This window comes from Acinonyx jubatus, chromosome B3 (genome assembly GCF_027475565.1).
Source record: "Acinonyx jubatus isolate Ajub_Pintada_27869175 chromosome B3, VMU_Ajub_asm_v1.0, whole genome shotgun sequence".
NCBI lineage: Eukaryota > Metazoa > Chordata > Mammalia > Carnivora > Felidae > Acinonyx > Acinonyx jubatus.
This window is the reverse complement of record NC_069386.1, coordinates 16,302,688-16,319,017: the sequence shown is the minus strand read 5'-3', so window position 1 is coordinate 16,319,017 and position 16,330 is coordinate 16,302,688. Positions and strand designations below refer to the sequence as shown.

The 16,330-nt window shown below is 44.1% G+C and overlaps 1 protein-coding gene across 1 annotated transcript; it reads right to left on the bottom strand.

Annotated features, from left to right (window-relative positions):
* Nucleotides 1-1,988: 1,988 nt before the first annotated feature.
* Nucleotides 1,989-16,124, bottom strand: ARRDC4 (arrestin domain containing 4). The gene is made up of 8 exons (XM_027067965.2): nucleotides 15,648-16,124; nucleotides 10,864-10,930; nucleotides 10,449-10,596; nucleotides 8,150-8,252; nucleotides 6,925-7,181; nucleotides 5,896-6,058; nucleotides 5,172-5,326; nucleotides 1,989-4,786 (listed from the first exon to the last, which is right to left on the bottom strand). Exons 1-8 carry the CDS (start codon nucleotides 15,934-15,936, stop codon nucleotides 4,730-4,732), a joined length of 1,239 nt encoding a protein of 412 aa, XP_026923766.1. The 5' UTR covers nucleotides 15,937-16,124; the 3' UTR covers nucleotides 1,989-4,729.
* Between the last annotated feature and the right edge of the window lie 206 nt (nucleotides 16,125-16,330).

Below are 16,330 nucleotides of genomic sequence, written 5' to 3'. Positions count from 1 at the left end.
AAACAGGCTCCATGCTGCCAGTGCAGAGCCCTACACGGGTCTTGAACTCATGAACCCTGAGGTCATGACCTAAGCCAAAGCCAAGAATCAGACGCTTAACAGACTGAGCCACCCAGGCGCGCCCTCCCGCCTCCCCCAGCTTGTGTGGCTCTTAAGGGTGATATCCTGAGTGAACAAGCCAATGGAAAAGGTACATACAGAATGATTCCATGTCTCTAGCATTCTCAAAATGATAGAGATGGAGAAAAAGATCCATCAGGGATGAAGGAAGGGGACAGCAGATCCATCAGGGACAAGGGCTGCACAGGGGCAGCCTGAGGGTCTCTTTGCAGCCATGGAGTTTTTCTCTGCAGGGATGGTGGTGATGCTACGGGCCTAGACATGATACAATGTCACGGAATACACACACAAACACCTGCAAGAACAATGACTACATTCAAAACCTGGCCAGATCCAAGCAAGCCCTGAATTCTAGTTAATTGTGTGGAATGTGTCAATGTCAATTCTCCAGTCTGGGTAATATATGTAAGAGGTTACCTTTGGGGGAGACTGGGTGATGGGGACACAGGATCTCTCTGTACTATGATTGCAACTTGTGGCTCTGTAATTATTTCAAAATATCAAGTTATAAACAAATGCCACTGCTGAAGGAAAGGTTTCAGCTACTAATTAAACATACTTAGGAAGCAATTTAGTCCAGGACTCCTGTCCTTTCAGGAGGCAGGGCTTTTAGATAGGTACACAGAAGATTCTTTTTTTTTTTTTTTTTTAATTTTCTTACCTTTTTAAAAAAAAAAAAATTGAGAGACAGAGACAGACCATGAGCCGGAGAGGGGCAGAGAGAGAGGGAGATACAGAATCCGAAGCAGGCTCCAGGCTCTGAGCTGTCAGCACAGAGCTTGATGCAGGGCTTGAACCCCCGAACCATGAGATCCTGACCTGAGCTGAAGTCAGATGCTTAACGGACTCAGTCACTCAGGTTCCCCTGATTCTTGATTAGCATATGGTTAGTATCCGGTTCTGTGAGTGAGTCGTAAGCCTTGTAACTTAAAGCAATTCCTGTTTTTGTGACTTCTATTAAAGTAGTAGAATCAGGAAATTTTAGAATGAGCAGAGATCTTACAGAAAAATGTAGGTCAGACTTTCAGGTCACACGTCTGGGTTTTGATATCCTCATTTGTAATATGAGGGTTTTGTCCCAGATTCTTTGTGATTGTCTGCCTAATTCTAAATTTTGGAACCCACCATTTTACAGAAGGCACTGCAGAAACTTCAACGGTGAACTTACAAATTTTCCTCAGTATTTAGTGCAGGAGACAAATGTCTCGATTTATGTTGATTGCAAATGAGGATCCACAAACGACCTATTTATTATTTAACAAGATTATAAACACTTGGGAGAGTAAATTACCTGGGCTTTACCACCTAGCTAAGTTTGAGAATTTTCCAGGAGAGAGGGTCTGGGAGTTTTCTTGAGATAATATGCCACTGTATATTCCCTGTACAAAATGCACGGTTTTTACCCATTTGAAAGGGGAGGTTTGCTTGGGTCAGTGCCTTCCAATCCGTCCACCAGCAGCCCACCAGATTCCACTGGGGAAACACGTGGCCCATAAAACATGAAAACTCCAGAAGCTTTAAAAAATAGCCATTATCATTTGGGAACAAATGAAGGTAGTACTCCCTCAACAACCAAAATAGTTTAGGCTTATTTACTCTAAATGTCAACCACATTTCTTCACAGAATGCTAAAAACGGATTACCTGGGGGAAACGGAGCCCGCTGTAAAACCAGGCTCAGGAGCCCCCCAGGCTGTCCGGCCCGGTGACCATTTGCGTATACAAAAGGATCTTAATTTACAGCAATTACACTTGGTCTTGTGGTATTGACTCTCCCCCCTATGTCTGTAACAATTCAGGTCAGAATCTTATAAAAATAAAGCAAACAAAACAAAACAAAACAAAAAAACAACCCAGCACCTCACAGCATTAGTGTCATCATTTTATTAACAAAAGGAACCCATGGGGTTCAAACCAGAGTACAAAATACAATCTTTATTTTTTTTTCCTGTGGGTTAAACTGTTACATTTTTAATAATAAAAATAAAAAAGCTTTCATAGTTAACTTATCAAAAACAAAACCCCTGCCTATTGAGTTTCTTATTGTGCAAAACAAAAACATCAAAATTAAAGTTCCGCCCACGGAAGGATTTTGTGTGCCCGAAGATGCACATTTTCAATGTCACAATGTTTGCATCAAAAAGAAAATTCTAAGGCCACGGTTTCTCTGCAAACTAAACAACAGAATAAACAAGCAATAGCAGCTGCATTTTTATCTTCATTCCCAAGAACTCCGTTCCAATGTAGACTTCTCTACATTCGGAAAATAATGTCTTGATTATAGAAAGGTATGCAGTTTCAACCTACTGCTTAAGGTCAGATGGGCGGATACCAACTCGATAAGGCGAATCATCCCTTTCGGCTACTCTGTTAAGTGCTACGACATCAGCTGTGCTTTCATTTGGGGAGCACGTTTCATGATTTCTCTAATACAGGTGACAAAACAATCCTAGTGAAGGAGCGTGCGAAGCAGTCGGGAGTCAACTACTTGGCTTTTCCACGTGGGGCCAAACAGCTCGACTTTCTCTTCCTTCACACCTTTCGCTTTGTGTCTTTCACTGTGTCTTGGTAATCATTGTGTTTTGGTATCGTGACAAGGCATGTAAACTACAACTCAGAAGTCAAGAAACGGCTGAAGGTGGCCTTTTTTTGTTTTTTAAAGTAAAAGCAAAATTGTTCTGACAGCACTTAAGTACACGTTACCTGCTTAAAAACACCAAGAACAAAGCAAAACAAGAACAAAACAAAACAAAAAACCCCACAACACAGTAAAAACCAAAGCAGGGAATGAACGGGGTGTGACGATTTCGGTACCACCATTATCAGTGTAACAGTTGTGTGTTGTGATTTTACACAGTGGCTTACGGTGAGAAAAACCTGCTGCAGGTGCTCATGTGATTACAAAGAGAGGTATGTCCGGAAGGGCGAAAAGTCTGCATCTACCTCATGCTTGTAGAAAAATCCCTGATCGGAGGGCCGACTAACTCTAAATACAAAACTTAACCTTAGAAAAAGAGCTTTCACACTCGTGACTGAATGTACGCTGACGGAAAGAAAAGAGGACTCGTTCTGGCGAATGAAGTGTGGTGTTCTGCATGGAAGCACCAGGGTTTCTGGGTCGAACCCGCAGGACGTGGAGAAAACCAAAGTACTTGGCTGGTCCAAAATCTCTCCCGCGGGAATCCCTACCTCCCTTCCATGCGGTGTCCGGGGTGCTCTCGGCTCACGAAACTAACAGATCAAAGGACGAGCAAGTGAGCACGTGACCAGGAAGAATGGGGAACAGGGGGACAGGAAGAACACTGCTCAGGCTTTCAGCGGCAACACAATCTTGTCGGTCGGAATATCCTGAGGTTAAATGATAATAAAATATTGCACCAAGACAATAAAGAAAAAAAAATCACAGTTTAAATAGAATTACTAAAGAGTTGGAATAATAACGTACAGCCTGGTGACTGCCGTCAGTAGACTGAAGTCTCTAGGCAGGAATTAAGTTTTTGTTTTTTAAATGGTACCCTCAAAATTTGTACCCTCTTTTGATTCTGCATTTATTTCGAAATACCCTTTGGTATACATCTATTAACTTTCATCTAATGCTAACCTTATAGATTTTTCCCTCGGTCCACCTGCGGATTTAGCGATCGGCGAGATAAGATTGGGACTGCCAATTAGCAGGAACTCCACGGAAGGCTTATCACGCCTGGTGTTTTAAAAGGATTCTGATAACCCCACTAGAGGTAGGTTAAGAGAGGCTTTTGTTGTTTTGGTTTTGTTCTGTGTAGTTATGGAGGTATCCTGAGGATGCAACCTTTTTTTTTCTCCCCCTTTCTTTTTCTACTATGATCTTAGGTAATTAAGACACGGGGAAAATCAAACACATACCCTAACAGAGTACTTGAAGGGGGTAAAAAGTACAGCCTTCCACAAAATGTGTTCTCGAACTGAAATTCATCTTTCCCCTCTGAACGGACATGCCTTGCAAGGAACTCTTTCTTGGTTTCATAATACTGTACAGCTGATTTACAATATGAAACTGTATTCCTTCATTAGGACCTCATAAAAAGATTCTCTCAAGAACTTCAGTTCTATGGGACCTGGGGAGAAATCATGAAGATCCCGACGTGTTGAGGGTCACTTCGTATTTAGAGTGGACCTTTTTCCTATTTATACACACCTCTGTGCTGCTACCTTCTTCAAGATCAAGGCTCCCAACGAGTCCATATTTCCTTAAAGTTTAGGGTAACTTCTGTTCCACCTGGAGAAACCTGTTTAGTCTAGTGTTTCCACCACCCACATGGATTCTGTTCTCTTGGATCAAGCGCAGACACCCTTCACTTACTCTCTCACCACCAGGACTTCCATTACGTTCTGTGACTTGTCACATCTTCATTGGATCATTTAAAGGGGACACATGACCCTATCGTACATTTGTGCAACGCATTCTTGTCAGCCCACTGGAAAGTTCATGCATTCTTCAAATTTCTATCACCTTCAATCTTGATGTTCGTGTATGTCCTTCCCCTAACCTTCTCTCCCTCTTTCCATAAAGGCAGTGGGGGAAGAACCAACATTCTAATCGGATGATGAACACAGTGATTTCTGGAATTTTTTCAGAGAATGAAGGACACAGGCTGGGTCTCTTCTACATCAGCGGGGTGAGGATCAACCTGAAAAAACAGACCAAGACACTAAGACTACTATCCCAGCACTCTCCAAAGGGTCTTGGTATCTGTTTCTAATTATTGGTGGCTGTAAGCTGAGCTGCTCAAAGCCTATCGGTAATGAGAAGTCCCAGTGGGCCACTTAAATTCTCCGTGTTCTATGGCCACATAAAACATTTTAAAGGCAGTCCACGGTGCGCGACGACGTGCCTGCTGTAGTTTACAAGGCAACCGTTACAGAATGAGGTGACTGGATCAGGGCTAATCTAACGTTACCCGAGAAATTTTTTAACTATGTATCCCCTGCTCATTAGGAATCAGCAGCAGATACTTACGGAGGATTATGTACAAACAGCAAGGCAGAAGTCTCATCTTCTTTCGCTGTGCTTACCTCTGAATAGAGAGGGGGAGGCTGGAAGCGGAATTGCTGTACGCAGGCAAACACAGGGCAGCATGCTTCTCCCTCACAGTCAGGGGGCTGAGGGTAAGGAGGCACGTGTCGAGAGAATTCTTCCTCGGACACCACGTCTGCATAATTGGGTGGCGCTAAAACAAAAATGGAGTTGGAGCTCAGAAGTCCGTGCAAAGTCAATTGCGTTAATCTCCCGAACTCTTACCAAAACCAGAAATGTAGCTCAATGTGAAAACAATGGTTTTTTTTTATCCCCGCTCTAGTAAGCGAGTTTTTGTGCTTATTGCAACAAGACATATTTAATCAATTCTGCTTTTGTGAAATCACTACGAACACTGATTATGTTCTATTTCGAGAGGTGGATGTTACAGTGCAGGCAAAACAGATCACGGAGACGTGGCTGCAGAAAACACACGTACTCTACGCGTACTTGGACCATTTTCTCATCGTCTTACTCCTAACGAATGGGAGTCGGGAGTAGAAGACTTGATTCCTGGCTCTGCCATCAGCAGCTTTGCGTCCTGGATAAGCCAAGCTCTCCACGTCCCTTCCAGGAACACCGTTTTCTAGTTTTTAGTACCCGGAAGAGTCGGGGCCGCTGTGAACAGCAGTAGTAATGGTCATCTGAGCACTTCTGTCCTGACCCCGCCTGCTCTTACTCTACGTGTGAACTTCGCGCTCAAAGCTCCTCAAACCGTCGTACCTTCCGGCTGCTCTGGCAGCGTCAGCGTCAGCCAGCTCATGTCCATGCTGAACCGGCTGGCGGTGCTCGAGTTTCTGCTCCCAAAACCGTTATATGGGATTGTGCCAATCACTAAGGGCAGCTCGAGCATCAGTTTTTTAGCACCAGGGATGTGAATATACACCTAATATGCCAAACACACAAACAAACAAGACAACAACAGCAAAAAAGAGAGACAGAGAGAAAGGCAAAATATAGGTTAAGCCTCATAGTAGATGGACCGGTTTATTTTTTCACACAAACAAATCTCTCTGTTGCCTGCCACCGCTCCCGCATACAACTGTAAATCATCCTGACCAAATGCAACGGACAACAAACCAAATGAACGGCGCACGAAATAGAGAGAATGCTCTGTGATGGGGAACTGTAGCCTTAACATCCTTCAGCATAAGGGAGCATGCCCTACACATAGGAATTGTAGAAAATGAAGTAGGTGCTTTCAACATAACCAGCCTCCTGCATGCACCTTAACTCTTTCATGTGACTTAATTAAATGCCTCAGGAGGATAGGTTTGGATTACAGACAAAGGCCAGTCTTCGTCACTCCAGCCTGTCGGAATGCTGGTGTAAAGTGACATTTTGTCAGCCGCTAAATGTACATGCTTGGTGGGGACACGGCATCAGTTACTGCTCCGTTCTACATAGTTTTCATTTTAAAAAAGCACTCTGGAACACAGGGGAAGGGAAGCAAAAATAAGATAAAAACATAGTGGGAGACAAACCATAAGAGGCCCTTAAATACAGAGAACAAACTGAGGGCTGCTGGTGGGATGCGGGGGGGGGGGGTAGGTGGGCTAAAGGGGTGACGGGCATGAAGGAGGGCACTTGCTGGGATGAGCCCTGGGTGTCATATGTAGGTGATGAATCACTAACTTCTACTCCTGAAACCAATACTATACTACGTGTTAATTAACTTGGCTTTAAATTAAAAAGCAAAAAATAAATACACTTTAAAATATATATATGTATAAAAATAAGCTCCCTGCTTACAGCTAAGGAATAGTCTACTCTGATAATGCAGCAATCCAGGATGGACGGAGTAACAGGCGGAATTTTTAGAGTCTTCCCGTGCCACGTGTCGGTGCCCCCAGAGGCGATGTGGTTTCCTCGCACGTTGGCGACCATGTGCCGGACGGTCTTTGTCTTCCCGCTGGCCAAATACGTCTGCGTCTGGAAAATGGCAGCTTTGGGAACGATGAGGCGGGAGGAACAATTCTCTATCTCCGCATAGATTGGAATAGCTTCTCCTGAAAAGGAAACAAAAACACCTTCAGCGACGTTTCGGAAAGCCCTCCCCGCGGTGAACTAGAGCCATTACCAATTAAAGCTGCAATGTCACAAAGTCACTTTCACAAGAGGGGACCTCTGACGGGAGGCTTGTACGGTAAATCCGCGTCAGAGAATTGAGGAATCGCCGCAGCTCACGGCAGGTGCCGCTTTCTAATTACTGCATCCTTTGCTTGTCTAACATAGCAATATCAGGTTACCAATTCTAAAGACATGTGAATGGCCAATATCTATAAAAATTAAGACACACCAAGAAATGGCCCAGGGGTGTATAAAGTACAAAAGATCACTGACGGACTCACTAGTGCCTATCAAATCAAAACCCGGCCAACAGGAGAACAAAGACTTTGTTTTTAAGGAACTAGTGTTCAGGCACAGGTAAGACAGTGGATGGAGCAGCAAGTTTTACATCTGTGTTACACGTCCACCATGACACCATCCCGTACCACGTTGGGTTCCAGTTGGCCGAGCCCTGGAGCGGGGGCCAACGCCACTGTACGGGAGCGGACCCTTCACAAACGGTCACGCCGGTGGCAGTCTGACTGTTCAGACTGTTCACGGTCTACATCGCAGCCCCCTATATATACTTGGGGGCTTTCACACAACAGTGCTCTTCTGGGCAACACCGCCCTGGACACTCTGCCGAACATCGAGTCAAATGCTGGCATTTTCCCAAGCTTCTAATTTTAGACTTTGTCACTAAAGCGAAAGCACTGAAGTCAAAAATGCCAGGAGTTGGACGGAATCTACTCATCCACTCAAAAATACTTAAATATCAATTATTTATGTGAAAAACAGAAAACCGTACTATTCACATTTTAAAACAGTATACAGTTTGTAAATTACAAAACACACTATTAAAAATCACTTGCAATTAGCTAATAAAATGAATGACTCTTCCACGTGGACTTTCAAACGTTGTGCTTACCATTACAGTATCCCTTCCTTTCAATTTTGGCACTCAGCGAGACTGGACCAGAAGTGAAAAACCAACAGCCAACCATTTTCTCTTGAGTTTTCAATACAGGGGTCTTGAAAATTTCAAATAATAACATGACTTTAATAAAACTAGCAGAAAATTCACAGAACTTAAAATCGTGTCATTCTTTATTAAATAACTGTGAAGAAAGGTCTTCCGAAAAACAAATCAACACTTTTATCCTCATGTGACAGACTAGGCAAAATACTTAAGTAAAACACAAAGCATAAAAAAAAAATTCTCTTTTTAGGAAAACTAAGGTGAATTCTCAGACTCACATTAGATGACACCATCCTGTTTTACCCTGTAAATCATTATGTTTCTGGAAAATGATTTAACATCCCTTAAAGTAGTAATCAAAAATTGTAGTCATAACTATTAACATGACAGAGATACTTTTTCTTTCCTTTTTTAATTTTTTAATGTTTTTTTATTTTTGAGAGAGGGAGAGACAGTGCGCGAGTGGGGGAGGGGCAGAGAGAGAGGGAGACACAGAATCTGAAGCAGGCTCCAGGCTCTGCGCTGTCGGCACAGAGCCTGATGTGGGGCTTGAACCCACCAGCAGCGAGATCATGACCCGGGCCGAAATCAGACGCTCAACCGACTGAACTTCCCCGGGCGCCCTGATACTTTTTCTTTTAAAAACCTTACGTGTGTATTAGGGAAAAGGAGAAATGGTATAAAAATCAATAATCAGAACATTGTACTTGTTTTGGCATCTAAACTGTAGAACAAGCAAACAGTCTCATTTCCTGAATTCAAAAGTACATTAGTAGGCAGAAATTTCAAGTGCCCTTAACTTAGAATGTTTTGGGTTTTAGCGTAACGGCAGCAAGATAAACCCAATGTCATGGATCCACAGGGTTACTGAACATACGGCCCTGCTCTCTACTCCACAGCATCGATGGAAATGACTCAAGATTCAAGATGCTCAGTTGGAAAGATGCACAAACCAAAAGCTCATTGTAAAACCCAAAGCTGCAACATTTTTTACTTATAAAAGAATATTAAAGGATTACTAGTTTCTCTTTCTGGCAAAAAAAAATAAAATCTCTTTAAATCATTTGCCACCGTGGTCCCATGAATAGCTTAGAAGTAGCTAACTTCCCAATTTCAAGTAGTTTTTAAAAATATAAGACAGTATTGTCAATTTGCAAAAAAAAAAAAAAAAAAGTGGTCAGTGGATGGTAAGTTTCAGCTGTAACTAGCTGTGAGCCAGGTCAGCTGGGTGCTGGCTGTTCTAGAATTCTGGCCACAAGGGGCCATGCGACCAGGGCATAACTGTTATATTTTCACACTCTAAAAGTGAACAAACTGTAAAGTCTATTCAGTTTTTGTATGAAAACAGAGCAAAACACCTTTTAACTCCCGTTTTTTTCCCTTTAAAAACATTGGCCAGAAAAAGAAACCCCCGATACTAAACATACATGTTTGGAACATCAGTATCATGATGGAAAGTTTAAATTATCCCAGTATTTTCTAGGAAGTAAAAAAAAAAAAAAAATCATTCATTCATATTTAAATGAAGAACCATTAGGTCCTCATAGCTATCATGAAAGTACAAGGTATAATTTTATATTATTTTGATAATATGGGTTTAGATAAAAGAATCTAGCTCATTAGCTCCCATCTTGCCTATTCTGTTGTTACTTATAGCCTAATCTTTCTTATCAGCCTACAGTATTTCTGGTGATTATTAGAAGTTCAATGCTTTAATGTGGCCAAATCTGTCATAAGGAAATGATAAGTGAAAGGCTCCCCACAGCAGCTGCGTGCACTTACTTAATGTTAGAAAATGGCATGCAAAATGGAAGGATACATAGCATAATGGCCTGAGCTTCAATAACAGGCTGAGCATGATTAATACTCTTCCATAATTACTGTTCCTCAACCTGCTATTATTGAAGAGTTTAGAATACCACAGCCCTGTGAATGTGGCCGCTCTGGTAAAAGTAACCACTCTCTGTGTGTGCATTATTATTATTAAGCCTTATTAATGCATTTCAAGCCTGTATAACTTTTTGGCAAAAGAAGCCCCGAACAACGGAGACATAATCAATAGTATTAACACACACAATTTGTAATTTGCCCGGCCTTGAATCACACATTTAGAGTGAATGCCCATGGGTTACGAGATTCTATCAGAAAGTGACAGGACAGACGACCACTAAACTGGCTCAATGTACATAGCGCAATTGAAAGCAAGGAGGGAGGGAGGGAAGGGGGAAGAGAAGAAGGAAGGACTTACTAATAATGCTGGTGTGTTGACATCGATGTGACTAATAACCTGAAGTTCCCGCTTCACACTCTGATCAGGTACCTTGGGTCGTTCCAAAACTGCTCTCACGCAGTACTGAATACTTCCGTATTTCCCGCTGAATGAGGTTACTAAAGGTCTGAAACAAGCCAAAGACATTAACTTATAAGTTCATCTTTCAGTTACACACAACTGGAAAAAACCCTTAAAATGTTGGTTTTGGCTTAAAAAGCAAACAAACAAACAAACAAACAAAAAAAAACCAAGAGTGTGAACAAGGTAAGTCTATCCTGGGGCAATGCAAGATAAGCGGGTGTAACAGAGCGTCAGCAGGTACGTGGTACCCACACATCTGGCAGCGCATGCTGCGGAGAAAGAAAATCATGAAAATAATAGTTTCACTTACTCAGATGGAAGCTGAAAGCTAAATGGAAATTCATGTTTTCCAGGCTGTAATAAGAGGATGCCTTCACCTAAAAAAGAAAATACATTTTAACCAAGGTTAGTATTAGATCAAGAATTTTCACAACCTAAATCATATTTTTTTTAAACGAGGTTTTCCTGGCTATGACATCCAGTGTACTTCATAAAGTACAGTACACTGAGATTTAGAGAATTAAAATCTGAATCAGCCTACTAATTTTAATCAATTTCAAACCACACACACACACACACATACACACACACACACATATCTTCTATCTTCAAAGAGACCAATCACACAAGTAATTACCATAAAGTGTCGGAGCCTAGAGTTCCCATAGACATACATAGGTGAACACGAGTGCATGTATGTACATGTATACATATACATAAACATTTGTTCACATTTGTGCTACTCATAGACTAGCACAAGTATACTAACAAATATTATTACTAACACACATCAATACTAGTATGGTAGCACATGGTACACTATTATGCTAACATGAGATATCAGTATTCAATTGCATTTAAAACTGATTTAACAAAAAATACATCTATTTATTTTGGGTATGGCATAAAAATCAGATTCTGTATTCCTTGGACAAAAACGGAAAAAGGGGGTGAAGATTTTCCTTGGAGAATTACGAATATCGAGTATACGAAAGAGCCAAACCAACAGGACAACTTATTAGGTAAGAGTCCTGCATTTGCACGTAAGCTCTACTGATTAATAGGTGGCTAGTTCAAGTTCAGCAGGGTGGGCCAAGCACAAGCATGCCTCCTTTCTCCTGCTCTGGGTCCGGGTCGGCCAGCTCCACTGCATCGCACACAGAGGCTTATCCCTGCTTGTCAGAAGGCCAAGACACAGGGTGGATGGACCCTGCAAGGCCAGAGGCGCTGCTGGAGCTCCGATGAACACACAATCTGCATCACTCAGATCCAAAGCCAACTCCGGGGCTGCCATTTGGTTAGATAGCTCTGCAGAGATCCTTATAAACCTTCCCCGCCTTTTCTGTTCATCTGTTCAAATTTAGGACTAAATTCCCTCATCAAGGGTGGCCTGATTAAGACCAAGAAAGGGCAGGGCAGATGAGAACTCTGAGATTTGCCTGTCAGTTGATACTAAAAACAGAGATTTCTACTGCATCCATTAAAAAAAAAAAAATTAAAGGGGTAGTGAAATGGGATTTTTTTTTCCACTTAATTACTAGAAACAATTCAGTTAACATTTCAACCTTGTCTTTTTAGAAAACAGGAATGCATTATTGGCCCATTTAGTCTTCCAAATGTCCCCAGTGTTCAGTGTGTAATATATGAGGGGCAGAATAAGTATAGTATCTTCCACGGAAAGTCATTCAAATAGAAATACGACACAGTGGGTGACTTGGAGGCAAAGTGAGCAAGTGACAAGAACATGAGGCTATGTTAAAACAACAGTGACTGAGATGGTCCCCAAGGCTCACGTGTGCTCAGAGACACCCTAGAAGCCTCAGCAGTGCTCCAGCATTGGACGCTAGGGAAGCCTCTCCCAATTTACTGTCATCAAAGTAAAAGGCTCAAGGCAATCCCAGTGCTTCTGACGGGGGTAGACTACAGTTCAAATGTATCATCATTAGATTACTGGATATGAGAATTCAAGTACTTTACAATGTTCAGAAATGGAGATTTCATTTGAGTTCAAAATTTATAATGCTTAAATGTCAGGCACTGTGGATGCAAAGATGAGTGATGGCAATTGTCAAACAGACCAGGGGAGGGAAGGAGGCCACAGACACACACACCCAAGTAATGACCACAGAGTGCCCGAACCTGGAAAGGGGATGATGCCTGTCCCGGACCTGAGGATTGTTGGCACGGAGATGAGCAGGGCAGGGTTTTAGACGAAGGGAACAGCATGAGGCTGAGCACAATGGGCATGTGTGGAGAACAGAGTTACCCAGGATATTGAGAGGTTAAGAGATAAAGTTCTCTCATCATAGACAAAACAAATCCACACAGGAAGCATGTAACATTTAAAATGAAGACTTTCAATCACCTTCATGAATAAATAGGAACAAAAATTGAGAAGGTTGAGAAATATAGGTTATAGTTTTTGGAATCAAATCTTAGTTTTCTTCCTTTTATTTATTATTATTATTATTAGTTTTTATTAAAAAGGTTCACAAGCTGAATCATGTGCCCATTTATGCTTCTGTTGTCTTGGCTCATTACGTGTGCCTCATACAGTGAAGGCTACAATTTCACAGAGAGGTGTTCCATTCACTAATGTTATTATAGCCCAACCAACCTCCTAATTCAGGGCACCCAGGAGCCATGGGAGCCATAATATCATTACAGGGACTTGGGTTCAGGAAGGATGAGGGACTCCCACAAGGACAGACTGCTGGTTGGTGACCAACTGAAACCAACTCTCTGGTCTGTCTTGTCTTTCTACCACAATTCCTCAATTAAAAAAAAAATGAAGAGTATCAATCACAATGGCAGCAAGCTGTTAGATTAGATTTAACAATGCCAAACAGTTATCTGGGGATATTTCCTGAAAATAGATCTCATAGGCACATTTCCCCCAAATCTAGATTTCTAAAAACTCTCTTCAGGTGATTGGAATTCACCTAGGTCTTGGAATTAAATGACCCTCAGAATCTATGACCCTGTAAAGTTGCTAACCTCTTCCAAGCTACAGATGTTATTATTTTTTCTCAATGAGATCACCTTAAAAAGACTATGATTTCTAAGGGTTCCTGCCTGGCTCGGTTGGTGGGGCAACTGACACTTGATCTCAGAGTCCTGAGTTCAAGCCCATGTTGGGCATGGAGCCTACTAAAAAAAAAATCAACAAAACAGCTTATTTTTATTTTTAAGTATTTATTTCTTTTTGAGAGAGAGAGAGAGAGAAAGAGAGAGAATGGGTGGGGGAGAGACAGACACAGGGGAACAGAGGATCTGAAGTGGGCCCTGTGCTGACAGCAGGAACCTGATGTGGGGCTCGAACTCAGGAACTGTGATATCATGACCTGAGAAGAAGTCGGTTGCTTAATTGACTGAGCCACCCAGGCACCCAACAGATTATGATTTTTAAATGAAACATAATCTTTGCAAATATTTGTTATGATAAAAGAAGCAAAAAAAAGTTCAGGTTGTCTAGACTTAGCCGTTCTATTCCACCAGAATGAAAAAGCAAGATCTAACTCGTGAATCAAAACACTATTAGCCCAGGTTTTACCAAGGCAATTCTTATTGCTAATTCCAGGTCCAACTGCTATTAATGTTGTATCTATTTACTCAGTAGTTATGGGCACAAAGATATAGTGTCCGAAGTCCTGGACAAAAACCACTTCTCTGTTCATGACCCTTGACGCCAGTCAGCCATCTTGAAAATCTGCCCTGTCTCTGACCATTGGGGGAAGCGTGCGTGGGCAGATCCCGGAAACCATACCCATGAAAGGGTCACCCAACACAATGCACTTGTGAATCCAAAAGAAGGCTTTGGTTCCAAATATGTTTTTTCCTTGCTACAATATTTGGGATCACTGGATTCTCACATACTTTGAGGATTTAACTGGGAACAGTCTACTTCATAGCAAGACAAGGCAAAACTGCACCTACTATTCGTTTTGTAGAAGACACAGCAAGGGGCAAAGCAGTGATATACTGCATTTGACTCTTCAAGGGAGGGGAGTTTATACCATTATCTCATTTTATATATAAAAGCTGAAGCTGAGAAGGCAGAAGAGTGAAATGGTGTAAAGTAGCTTCCACCAACTGCATGAAGACCAAGATTCCCTGTTCCTAGTATTTTCATGATTAAGAAAAGCAACTTTTGCATATTTATTATAATTACAAAAAATCTTAACATTGACATATAATATAGAGATTGAGGAAACATATATAATGGGTTACCACTTCTGGAAAAACCTACACTATTAACTGGACTCCACAAGACTGGACCAGAAAGGTAATTCTTCCTCCAGAAACTCTTACCATGCCCAGATCCCACTGTCTCCAAAGGCCTAAGGGGGTTGGGGGGGGGGGGTGTGGAAAGGGATGTTGCAATGGAAACAAAAAGAAGCAAAGAATAAAAGACAAAGAATATAAGGCAGAGGCAGAACTCTTCAGTTACCCTGCTTCCAGAAGAGGGAAGCCAAGTAAGATGCTCACGAAATACTTCCTTTGAATTCCTACCTACCGCTCACGAACTACTTCCCCTCTTCCCAGGACTAAGGTTTTGCTAATTCATCATGAACCAGAAGGAGCGTCTACGTCCAGAATGGGAAGAACGGGAGGCCCATAAACCAGTGGCCACCACAGCATGGCCCCTCAAGGACGGATTCCGCCCTCCATTCCTCAGGCCAGAAGGGACAGGACCTAGATCCCCAGAACCTAGATTTCTGTCTGCTCATCACAGGTTCCCATAGCAACGGTTCACTCCGGGGACCGTCCTGGACGGTCCCGGGACGCCGGGCGCGGTGAGGCCCGGGGGCGAGGAGTCAGGTAGAGGTGCGCACCCACCACGCGAGATCGCCCCGGTGCTTTGAACTGGGGGGGGGGGGGGTGGGGGGGTGGGGCACGGGCATTGTTACCCGCCCGTCACCGGCGAGCAAACTGAGGCTCCGGCCACCGGGTGGGCGGACCCCAGCCGCGGATCCCGCCCCCGCCCCCCGGCTGGTGGGCTTCCGCCGGCGCGCGCCCTCCCGGTTCCTGGCAACCCCTCTGAGGAGCCTCCCGTGGCCCGGCGGGGACTCCGGGGTCGTCGCCCTCGCTCACCAGCCGGGGGCTCGCGCAGGCTCAGGCGCACGTTCAGGTACTCCACCTCCGACGCGGCGGCGGGGGCGGCGGCGCCGGGGCTCGGGCCCCAGGCGGCGGTGGCTCGGCCGTGGGCCTCCAGGCGCAGCGCCCGCAGGGCCACCGGCTCGGCCGCCTCCAGCAGCACGTGTCCCGCCACCGTCTCGCCGCTCGAGTAGCAGCCCTTGCGCTCATCCTCGAATACCAGACCCAGGCTCTTCACGCGGCCCTCGGAGCCCACGGCCGCCGCGGACCCTGCCTCGCCGCCCATCCCGCCGGGCGATGCGGCCGCGCCGGGGAGGTCGGCAGGTGTCCGGAGCCGGCGTGGCGAGCAGAGCGGCGCCGCTGTCACGGGCGCCCGCGGCACGCCGAGGGCCCCGCAGCCGCTGTGCGGTGCCCGGTGGAGACCTAGCGCGCCGTGGGGCCTATCGCTTTAACAAACCCAGGTGGGACTGGTAAGGGGCCGGGACAGCCCACCCCCGGCGCGCGCCCATAGGCCGGCTCTGAGCCCCGCCTGGTGCGGATTGGTTGTAAATGGCCACCGAGTCATATCATAGGCTCTCCCACGCACCGGATGGCGCAGGTAGGCAGTGCGTGATCAAGCAGTGGTGACCAATCGGGATACGCAGGCGTACACGTGCACAGGCCGCTTATTGGCTGGAGCA

Bases quoted from the DNA above. Each gene is read 5' to 3' on its own strand.
- ARRDC4 (XM_027067965.2), bottom strand. From the start codon at position 15,936: ATGGGCGGCGAGGCAGGGTCCGCGGCGGCCGTGGGCTCCGAGGGCCGC. The intron at 6,059-6,924 runs GTAAGCAGGGAG...TTGGCATATTAG, and splicing joins GAGTAGACTATTCCTTAGCT to GTGTATATTCACATCCCTGG. The intron at 4,787-5,171 runs GTAAGCACAGCG...CTGTTTTTTCAG, and splicing joins CTCCCCCTCTCTATTCAGAG to GTTGATCCTCACCCCGCTGA.